Source organism: Haliotis rufescens, unplaced genomic scaffold (genome assembly GCF_023055435.1).
Source record: "Haliotis rufescens isolate VD_foot unplaced genomic scaffold, xgHalRufe1.0.p SCAF_12, whole genome shotgun sequence".
In the NCBI taxonomy this organism is placed as follows: Eukaryota; Metazoa; Mollusca; class Gastropoda; order Lepetellida; family Haliotidae; genus Haliotis; species Haliotis rufescens.
The window spans coordinates 4,602,319-4,614,463 of record NW_025963802.1 but is presented as its reverse complement, the minus strand read 5'-3'; the positions used below and the strand labels follow the sequence as shown (position 1 = coordinate 4,614,463).

General features: G+C 41.9%; 1 protein-coding gene across 1 annotated transcript in view; it reads left to right on the top strand.

Annotated features, from left to right (window-relative positions):
• LOC124138056 (1-phosphatidylinositol 4,5-bisphosphate phosphodiesterase epsilon-1-like) overlaps positions 1–12,145 on the top strand; it is a 385,123-nt gene that overhangs the window by 190,042 nt on the left and 182,936 nt on the right. Inside the window, exons 3-4 of the mRNA XM_046504564.2 lie at positions 5,141–5,331; positions 7,624–8,343. Coding sequence (XP_046360520.2) covers positions 5,141–5,331; positions 7,624–8,343 — 911 coding nt within the window. The remainder of the gene's footprint in view (positions 1–5,140; positions 5,332–7,623; positions 8,344–12,145) is intronic.

The window sequence follows — 12,145 nt, the reverse complement described above, 5'->3', positions numbered from 1 at the left end:
TCACGCCGAAGTCCCGGGTTCGATTCCCGACATGGGTACAATGTGTGAAGCCCATTTCTGGTGTCTCCCGCCGTGAATTTGCTGGAATATTGCTAAAAGCGGCGTAAAACCATACTCACTCACTTAATGAATGGATGGCCCTGTATTAGGCGAGTAATTTAGGCTGTTACTTAGATGGTGCTTAAATACACATTTGACCACTAAATAGGGAACGAGTGTCGCAGTTGTTTATGGCGCCGCCATGTACTCTATGGAGTTATGTCCCTTAGGCGTGCCAGAATCCTAGGATCGTGGGTACAACTCCGATATTCGTCCCGATGATGAAAATTTTGATTTGTCAGCACCATACCTGTGTCCGTTGGTTTTTAACCAATTGGTAGACGCCATTGCATCACTTCGGGTTGATAATCCGTGGTATACAATCATTATCAATTAATGTGTCAGGCTAACAGACGAAGGTCATCTTCGGGGCTAATCACGGAAACACGAACTGAGTGAGTGAGCGGGTTAGCTTTAACGGCGTTTTGTATGGAATACTACAAGGGACATTGTCGCATTGTCGACACTTTTTGCTTGGTTTTGGAAAGGCGACAACGCGGCAATGCCCCCTGTAGTAGTCCCTACAAAACGCCGTTAAAGCTAACCCGCTCACTCACTCAGTTCGTGTTTCCGTGATTAGGCCCGAAGATGACCTTCGTCTGTTAGCCTGACACAGGTTCAATGTGACATTACGACTGCAAGTTTAATATCGCGCATCTCAGTGTAAGGGCAACAATTCATTGTCGACCCCGTCGGGTCCTATAACGGTATCGACACATATGGCGGTAGACGCTGGCCAATTCCGGATTCTTCTTGTAGAGTTCAAGGCGCTCTGGCTAGACACGTTACAACCCTCTGTCCAAGGGCCATCACGCTCGCCATTATGGGGGTAAGCTGTGGGGATATATTTCCTGCCTGGATGAAAGTGGGGATGTAAGGCTTCTCCTTCAGCGGTGACCCCTCAGAGAATAACATCGGGAGAAGGGAGCATGTGATATTGCAATGTTTAATAATAATAATAATAATAATGATAATAATAATAATAATGATAATAATAATAATAATAATATATAAAAAATATCATTGAATTTTCTGTCCCTTTTGACATTAATGTGATTGACAAGATTCAGGAAAAACACGGCAAATATGCAGACCTCGCTTCCGAAACGTCAAGCTTGCATCCCAGTACAATGTTGTCCGACTCCCCACTGTTCTCTTTGGTACCTCCCAATCTGTTGACTGACATAGGGACAGTTCGTCTTCACATTCTTCGAAAAGTTCTGGGTGGGTTTGACTGGCTATAGGCAGCGCTTCCTGGGAGAAGTCCCATTGCTGTCTGGTCTCCGTGTAGAGGTGGGTGGGACCCTGAGCTGATGATGAGCTTAACCAGCCTGACTGTGCCAGGAACACCCAAACCCTCTTTGCTGCATTTTATATTTCATGGATGAATGAATGAATGAACGAACGAATGAATGAATGAAGCCCTATGGCTTACGTCATCAGGGCAAGATGACATACTATCAGCGGATATAAGGGCCTATTGCTATGTGGAGATATGTTGGCACTGACAACACGAGCGGATATGTCGGAATCTGTCTGCACGAGCGTATATTCCAGAATCTGACTGAATGAGCGGATATGTCGGAATCTGTCTGCACGAGCGTATATTCCAGAATCTGACTGAATGAGCGGATATGTCGGAATCTGTCTGCACGAACGTATATTCCAGAATCTGACTGAATGAGCGGATATGTCGGAATCTGTCTGCACGAGCGGATATTCCAGAATCTGACTGAATGAGCGGCTATGTCGGAATCTGACTGCACGAGCGGATATGTCGGAATCTGACCGAATGAGCGGATATGTCGGAATCTGACTGCACGAGCGGATATTCCAGAATCTGACTGAATGAGCGGATATGTCGGAATCTGACTGCACGAGTGGATATTCCAGAATCTGACTGAATGAGCGGATATGTCGGAATTTGACTGCACGAGCGGATATGTCGGAATCTGACTGAATGAGCGGATATGTCGGAATCTGACTGCACGAGCGGATATTCCAGAATCTGACTGAATGAGCGGATATGTCGGAATCTGACTGCACGAGCGGATATGTCGGAATCTGACTGAATGAGCGGATATGTCGGAATCTGACTGCACGAGTGGATATTCCAGAATCTGACTGAATGAGCGGATATGTCGGAAACTAACAATTTGATCGGATATATTGTAGCCTGGATCGAGGTGAGCTATGTTTTCATCTCTGGGAGGGAATTTGTATGTACATCGCTACGTTAATGTTCGGATATATTGTAGCCTGGATCGAGGTGAGCTATGTTTTCATCTCTGGGAGGGAAGCTGTATGTACATCGCTACGTTAATGTACGGATATATTGTAGCCTGGATCGAGGTGAGCTATGTTTTCATCTCTGGGAGGGAAGCTGTATGTACATCGCTACGTTAATGTACGGATATATTGTAGCCTGGATCGAGGTGAGCTATATTTTCATCTCTAGGAGGGAAGCTGTATGTACATCGCTACGTAAATGTACGGATATATTGTAGTCTGGATCGAGGTGAGCTATATTTTCATCTCTGGGAGGGAAGCTGTATGTTCATCGCTACGTAAAACAACAGCGTGTGTTATGTGAATTCCTTTCCACTGATCTCTACTGCACTCAGAATAGTCTCAAGTTCGGACGCATCAAAACAAGGAGTTTAACAGGCAGTGTAGATGTGTGCGCGGGTTACAAGCAGGTCGACTCCCACCATTAGTGATTCGGGAGGTGATACAGAAGTCCAAACAAGCAGCGATATCTCCAGTGAAGGTCCCTCCGGAATTACACAGAACGCTCGTGGTAGGCTGCATGTACGCAGCCTAATCAGAGTGACATTTCCACTCCACTTGTAATTTGTCTCGATGATACAGTCTAAAGCAACCAGAGAAATGTTTCTTCTCATGTAGGTAGACACTGTAATGAAACAGCACCGACGACGCGGCAAACGTGGTACACCCTCGTAACTGAGGTATCTGAATAATGAGCAGAAGTAAGCGTCCAGACTGCAATTGAAAAGACCATTTGCAGCAATTAGTCTGTTATTTGTTGCAATCAACCAGACTACCAATATATATTAGTTTTTGTTTTTGAAGTCGTATTTATTCACGAGGTCGTATATACAAGTCATAAATATTGTTGCGATAGCCCAGTTGTTAGTGCGCTTGCTTGTAATGCCATGGCATGAGTTCTATTCCAAGCAATTAGTCTGTTATTTGTTGCAATCAACCAGACTACCAATATATATTAGTTTTTGTTTTTGAAGTCGTATTTATTCACGAGGTCGTATATACAAGTCATAAATATTGTTGCGATAGCCCAGTTGTTAGTGCGCTCGCTTGTAATGCCATGGCATGAGTTCTATTCCAAGCAATTAGTCTGTTATTTGTTGCAATCAACCAGACTACCAATATATATTAGTTTTTGTTTTTGAAGTCGTAATTATTCACGAGGTCGTATATACAAGTCATGAATATTGTTGCGATAGCCCAGTTGTTAGTTCGCTCGCTTGTGATGCCATGGCATGAATTCGATTCCCACTTTGATGGTGCGTGTACTCCAGCGTTGCTATAGAATCGATACTATGTTTGGGGAGCCTAGTGTTCGGTCCGATTCAACATGGGTACAATGTATAAAGTCCCTTGCAGTAATATTGCTGGAATATTGCTTGAAACTGCATAAACCTATGCTTGTCTTCTCAGTTTTCATAACACGGACCGCTCGTGCACGTCGCTTCATATTTGCAATAACCCTAAACGCGACTTTAACCCCAATTTCACCTTAACTTACCCATTTTAGAAATAGTCCAACAACATCTCGATGGACACTAGAAATGGACTTCAGAAGTAGTACGTTATGTCCCTGTTGAGTGCATCAGCTCTCACCTGCTGCACCTAGTGTGTACGCAGGTATAGATCACGTGTGCAACTCCATCTGTATGTATTTGCATATCAGTGACAGAGGGAAAAAAACATCATAAGGCCACCACGAATTAAATATATGCTCATCAGATTTGTCAAATTACATGGGGATTCTGGATTCTGGATTCATGAAGGTATTCTGGGTCCGAATAGGTCTACAGTACCCCACACGTGTCTCCATGTGGGTATTCATGTTCCGAATAGGTCTCTAGTACCCCACCCGTGTCTCCATGTGGGTATTCTGGGTCCGAATAGGGCTTTAGTACTCCAAACGTTTCTCCATGTGGGTATTCATGATCCGAATAGGTCTCCAGTACTCCAAACGTTTCTCCATGTGGGGATTCTAGGGCCGAATAGGTCTCCAGTACCCCAAACGTATCTCCATGTGGGAATTCTAGGGCCGAATAGGTCTCCAGTACCACACACGTGTCTTCATGTGGGGATACTAGGGCCGAATAGGTCTCCAGTACCCCACACGTGTCTCCATGTGGGGATTCTAGGGCCGAATAGGTCTCTAGTACCCCACACGTGTCTCCATGTGGGGATTCTAGGACCGAATAGGTCTCTAGTAGCACATTATTGTCGCAAGGGCTGATTAAGGATAGGGTTGTTACATTGTGCAACCTTCTGATTGTTTGTCTGGCAATAGGTCCAGGCAACCCAGATATTGCTGACGTCGGCGTAGAACATTATTCATTTATCTTATTTTAATAAATGCATGCAGTAATTTTGTTTTATTGACAATAAGTTCATAAACATAGAACCATAGAACTAAATTGCGCCAATTCGTTACATTCATATGATTGATTGTGCCACTTGAAAGAAAGGACGCTTTTAATTGATAGGAGGTAGAGTTGAAGCTTGACCATTTGAACCTAATTTCACTATACCACATACAAGAGTACAATAGGGGCGAGGTCGAAGAACAATTACTGTTTATGATCTGACTGCACAATATGTGTAAGTCTAGATAGAAACCTGTTGCCAGTGTCACAGTTCAGTCGTCAAAGCAGGTGTTATATGAACATATGTCTGCACCGAAATCAATACGTCTCTTCAGAGAAGTACCTTTCCTCAGCTGCTGTGTGAAGTGGTCAGACTAAAATGGGCGTTTTAATTTCAGAGAAGACAAGCGTTGAGGATGCCGAGAGGTCGTTGACCACGTTGGTGAAGCTTGCCAGCAACTGGGAGTGTGTGCCGGCGATGCTGGACGGGCTCGCAGTCTACATGCGCAACATCCTTGTCATCATCGATCAGGCAGAATGTCCGGGTGTAGAGAAGGTCATCAACGAACTCTTCAATCAGATCGTGCAGGTCAGCAATTGTCGTTATGGGGCCAGTGTTCAGTCAGTCCGTTGGTTTTAACGATCCAGTCCAGTAAATGTAATGGACATTTACGACGTCCGTGTCATTTATTTGATTTATTGACTGTTCATTTGTTATAGTCTACACTTCCTGTTTATTTTTTTCTTATCACCTGACTGATCGTATTTTCTACCAACCAAACATATATAAAATATTCAATAACTCAAACTTGAATCGCAAAGTCTCGGAAAGAGCCACGCAAACATAGCTTTGAAATAATCTTGTGAATATTATGGGGTTTTGTATTAAACTTAATAAGGCCACCATGAATTAATTATAAGCTCATCTGACTCATTTGTTGAACTGTGCGTGGCTCGAAGCAGTAGGGGCTTCTGTATCCAATGCTGTTCTTTGTAGGGATTCCAGAAACCCCACGTATACCCTGCTCAGTAAATAGTACATTACGGCGAAATGTTTTCTTTCAATTTAATTTGGGCGGTCGGGTAGCCTAGTGGTTAAAGCCTTCGCTCGTCACGCCAAAGACCCGGGTCGATTCCCGACATGGGTACAATGTGTGAAGCCCATTTCTGGTGTCCCCCGCCGTGATATTGCTGGAATATTGCTAAAAGCGGCGTAAAACCATACTCACTCACTCACTTCAATTTAATTTATTTCTGACTGAGCTAACTAGTTTTCTTGAAATGTTGCCACTGCCATCACGCCCACCTTACTCCCCTGAACCATGTTCGCTTCTGGCCTTATTGTCATTACTTGAACAGTGTTTTGTGTGTTAGCGACCGACCATTTGATATTTTGGTCAGCAAAATGCAAGAAGACAACTGTTAAAAAAATACATTGATCGTATAATAATTCATTGTTAATTTGCAACAGCAATTTCTGACATGATCAATGGTATATTTGTTTCAAAATCCATTAGTGTATATAGGGAAAAATACATCTCCACATCCAACGTTTGTGGTAAGCTTCAATCCCAGGACAAGTTCATCATCGATTGCGTTAAAGAAAATCTCCCATCTAACACAAGGGGTAAGGCTTCTCGGATCAATTCTGTATCCGTCTTGGTTCTATGGGGTATTTGTGTGATAAAAGGTTCGACATAACATGGTATTTAGACACGGAAACGGTAATCCAGTGGTCTGCACCTTGGCAGATCTGAGTTAGGTCAGCGTTTCATGCATTAAGATTCATGTTATATCTATACTGGGATTAATTATAAGAAGTCAATAGTCTGTTGGCATCTTCGTTAGCCTATCAGAACCGCTGTGTTGGTACATTCTAGAGTGTTTTGGTAGGTACTGGTGTGTTGTCCATACTGATGTGAGCCTTATGCCATCCAGTAATACATGACCCAGACTTTGGTGCAAGCACAGGGCTAAGGTGAGGTGAGGTGAAATTGAGTTTAACGTCGCGTCCAAGATTATTGCACTTATATAGCGACGTGCATGCACGTGTATGTGTGTGTGTGGCTGCGTGTACTAGTCCGGACTGATGCCGATTTATAGTGCTAGCTCACTGAGATACCATGCCGCAGTTTAACATGAATACCCCACTCAGACACAGTATACTGACTCCGAGCCGACCAGTCCTTGTTTTAGCCCCTTAATGCCGAGCGCCAGACAGGGTAACAACAAGTACAATCTTTTAACGTCTTTTTGTATGACGCGGCCCGGGATCGAACCCTGGACCTTCCGCTCTCCGGGCGGACGCTCTACCACAAGACCACGGAGGCGGTCACAGGGCTAAGGAGGGATTGATGGTAAAGGCCACTTTATGCGGGTAGGGGGACGGAAGTCCGTAGATTAGGACCCACATTACAGAGACCCTTTTGACGAAGGTGCTCACAACGAACTTGTTAGAAACAAACACATTCCTTGAACCTTGAACTTTGGGCTTTCTTATGTAAAGTGGTCATAATCAAATAATATGATTTTGCATCAGAGAATACCAGTATATAATTTAATTATTTTTATCATTTCTCATGAGATGCTGTAAATTGTTAATTTAAGGTAATAATAGTCGCGGCATGGCACCGGAAGGGCGTTTCCCGTGTTAAGGTTGGGAGGTTACCAGACCAATGAGAGGGTGGGGTTTAGCAAAACACGTGACAATGGGAGGGTGGGGTTGGCAAAACACGTGGCAAGGGGGGTTGGGGTGGGGTCAGCAAAACTTGACAAGGCCGGGATTTAGCAAAACACGTGACAAGGGGAGGGATTTTGCAAAACACGTGACAAGGGGACATGTTAGCAAATCATGTGATGACATCTGTGTTTGTGGTTTCAGTCGTGCTACGAGCAGCTCCAACACGCCAACACCCAAGAAGACAAACATTCCATCTTCCTCGAACTTTCCAAGCTCCTCAACACATCACTAGAACTTATGAAAGGTCGCCAGTCATTACATTTCACTTCCCTCAGTGCCATCAATGGAATTATAGACATGTGTATTGTGCATAAAAACTATGAGTATGGGTCTATGAGCAGGAGCATAGAATGTGTGGCAGCGCCTCTGGAAGTTCTTCAAAAGGGGACACCCAAACGCAAAGACCATGGTGCTTCTACATCCCCTCCCACTGAGGAGACTACAACTACAACTACTACTACGACGACGATGCCGTCTGCCTTACACCGCATTTCCTCTCTACACAAACGACGTGCCAGCGTTCCTCACGAAGCTCATGCTGACAAACATACGGACGAAGAGGACAGCAGACCCACGGCTGTGTTCATAAACCGAACTCCTCTGGAAATACTTATGTGTCTGGATCCCAGCCTGGTGCTCACTGTGCTTCAGAATAGTATATCCATGCACAAAGTGATCATAGGTAACCGGCAAAAGTGTACACCTAGTGTTCGCTGGCGTCACTGTACGCATCACTGTCTTCAGATTCTTAGTGCACGTGTTCTCACGGTCATGTGCCACGGGTCACATGTGCAGAGCAAGTTGGTTACAGATGGGCATGTCAAAACCATGGTGGACGCTTTGGATCCAAACCACGACCCTGTAAGTTCAATTTTAGGTATTTGGAATAATATTAATGATGATGAGGATGATTACCCTGTAATTTCGGTTTTAGGTATTTGCAATACTACTGCTACTACTACTACTACTACTACTACTACTACTACTTCTACTACTACTTCTAAAAATAATGATGGTTATAATGATGATGATGAGGAGGAGGAGGATGACCCTGTAATTTCGATTTTAGGTATTTGGAAGAATAATAAAAATAATAATAATAATAATAATGATCATTGAAATTATGATGATGATGATGATGATGATGATGATATGTATGTTTGAATAGCCTCATTCCACACACCCTTGGCCATTTCCCCATGATTATCCCAGTCGACAGATAAGTAGATATGCAATTTGCATCCTCAACTCCCTCGGGTGTGTGCAACCAAAGATGCCTATTTGATGCTGTAAGGTTCTGTATGCTACCGAGTTAGACCAGGGTTAAAATGATACAAAGTCACGTACGATATGCATTGCAATATGCTCTTTCTGGGTATAATCATATTCTATTTTGTATCAGAGCAGAATGTAATGTTCACCCCGATCATATTGGCAGTTATACATACTCTATATCAATATTTATTACCCATGTAATGAAAATTGATCAATTATGTATACAAATGTGCCTGTCTGGCATTATGTGATCAAATACTGAATAATGTATTTTCTGCCAAAGCCAGAATGGCCACCATTACCAGTTTGTAAACCATCTGTTGTCTAGAAAATTCAAACCGTTGGCGAAACGATTTGTACATTACAGAAGCCTTTGGTGTAGGGTATTAGTGACATTAGTATTATTGTATACAAATAGAGGTTATTTCATGTTTCATGTGAAATATCATCAAGTGATTCTAGGAAAGGAGATATTTTCCCCGAGTGGTGTAGCCCATGCTAGACATTTACGACAATTTGATGGGAGGTAACTCTTGTATAACATTATTTCCGTCCAAGTGTTCACTGCAGTGTAATTTCAAGTGTTAAGTTAACTGCAATGAAAATATCACATTTCTCAAGTTTGGAAAACTCAGTTTTACACACTGAAGTATATAATAAATCATCAGTTCAGGTTCATTGTAAAGCTATTGGCACAACTACTGCTGTAATTTAGTACTCAAAACCAACCATAAAGCATCGCAATTCCCCAGGCAGAGTTACTTCCCCTAGCTTCCCCTACGAAGTCTTGTAATATGCCTCTCGGGTAATGACAACAACTTTCTTATCCAAGGGTGCATACCCAGGGGTGCTGTCATTACAAGTGAGCAAGAATATATGCATGTGGTGTTTGAAGCTAGTTATGAAGCTAGTTGTGTCTACTTCTAATATGTGATTCTAGACCTTACCGAACTGGTGAGGTGGACGACATGTTTGAATTTGGTTTAAGTAGTGATCAGTAACAGTGGTCAGACTGCATCACTCACTGTATATATGTCAATATATGTCAATATAGGCAGGATAATGCATGCATGAGAATATAGCCAGGTCAATATAGGCAGGATAATGCATGCATGAGAATATAGACATGTCAATATAGGCAGGGGAATGCATGCATGAGAATATAGCCAGGTCAGTATGCCCAGGGCAATATAGGCAGGGGAATGCATGCATGAGAATATAGCCAGGTCAGTATGCCCAGGGCAATATAGGCAGGGGAATGCATGCAAGAGAATATAGCCAGGGCAATATAGGCAGGGGAATGCATGCATGAGAATATGGCCAGGGCAATATAGGCAGGGGAATGCATGCATGAGAATATAGCCAGGGCAATATAGGCAGGGAAATGCATGCAAGAGAATATAGCCAGGTCAATATGGCCAGGTCAATATAGGCATGATAATACTATGATGCATGAGAATATAGTCAGGTGAATGTGGCCAGGGCAATACAGGCAGGTGACAATGGCCAAGACAATACATGCAGGTCAATATAACCTGGTAAATATGGCCAGGTCAATATAGGCAGGGGAATATATGCATGAGAATATATAGCCAGGTGACTATGGCCAGGACAATACATGCAGGATAATGCATGCATGAGATATGACCAGGGCAATATAAGCAGGATAAAACATGCAGGATAATATAGCCAGTAGAATATGGCCAGGACGAAATAGGCAGGTGAATACGGGCAAGGTACCGGTACCGTATTTGACGTAATAAGCGCACAGGGCGCTCTCAAAATTAGAAATAGGGGGCTCTTATTAGAATATAATTTTGGTGAGATTAAAAACGAGGTTGAAAGATTGTAAATTTTGTGGTCAGACTGAAATGATATAAAAGAAGAATCTGTGTGTATTACACAAAATAGATATATTTTCGAGAATTTAATTGCCCATAATTAAGGGTGCATATAACAAACAAGTGCGTATTACACACGAATAAATAAGTCTTGTGTTCATTGATCAATCGGAAGGGGTGCTAACTGGGATTGTTCACTTGCCAATATATTAGCAAATAACGCCGTGGGCGCTTATTAGAGCGGGGCGCTTATTACGTCGAATACGGTAATATAGACAGATGAATGTAGTGTAAAAGTGACGTTGACCAAAGACATGACTGGAATAGAATAAGAATAGAATAGAGTGAAGACAACCACTCACTGAGAGTGAAAAGATTCTGTAATACCACATGCCAAAGTGAGCACTGATTCTCTTGATTTTCATGACATCAACTTGGAAAATCTCAAATACAGCCATGATGATATAGACACCAGCCTACTCCTTCTCACATCAACCAAGTTTCAGAAGGAATACATCTTTGATATCAATACTGGTCTTATAATGTGATTTGAAGAGGCCTGGGCCTCAGTATTGCTGACAATCCAAGATGGCCCCAGAGACAGAAAAATCCAGACCAATTTGTTTTCTTGTTTTATTTATTTCTGATGCAATAGTGTACAGGAGGCAAACTATTTTTAAAAGTTTAATGTCGCAAGAGATGATCTGAGGTTAATGAACAGGAAGACAGTAAATATCATGAAAACAACCTAATAATTCATGATGTTATTTTGGAAATGAAACTGTTTAGATTTAATAAGACACGCTCTTGAAAGTAAAGTTTAAACAAAATCTTTGAAGGATATTTCAGTCAAACATATTGTTGTTGTTTTTGGTGTAAAATGTAAGTCTCATTTGTAAAACAAGAAATATTTGTCTGGATTAATAAAGAAGTCAATCTGTTCATGATTGATCATGTTGACGCATGAACACATATTTCTGCTGCACCTTGTGAATTCTGGCAAGAGAGATTCATTTTCGGTATCAATTATTAATATAGTCAACATTGAATCCATCTCTTATCGATTCCTGATAGTTTCTGGCTGTCAGATTGGAATAAATCCATATCTATTATGATATTCAACATTGTAGGTATACATTCATCCATTGTGGCGGCAATGGTGAAGGAATAAATGGTATACTTCCCAACACACAGTAGAAGAAATTTGAAGTATTACGATAAAATCATACTTAGAAATATTTTCTTCTTTGACTGCATATGTTGCTGACAAAATTGTCAAAAATTCTGTTTTCTGTATTTTGACGTTTACCTTTTTTTAATATTTCAGACCACAAATCCAACTGTCTTTGTCAGTTGCTGTCAACAGTTTTTCATTTTAATTTAAGCTCTAAAGTTGGTTTTCAGCTAATTTGTAATTTTATTTCAGGGGAAACAGCTCTGTATGAATGTTATATAAATAGAGACTTTTTGACCATGTTTTATGACATATATCATATTATTACTTGCCCGTGAAGAGATCACCCGTTTAATAAACATACAGCTGTATT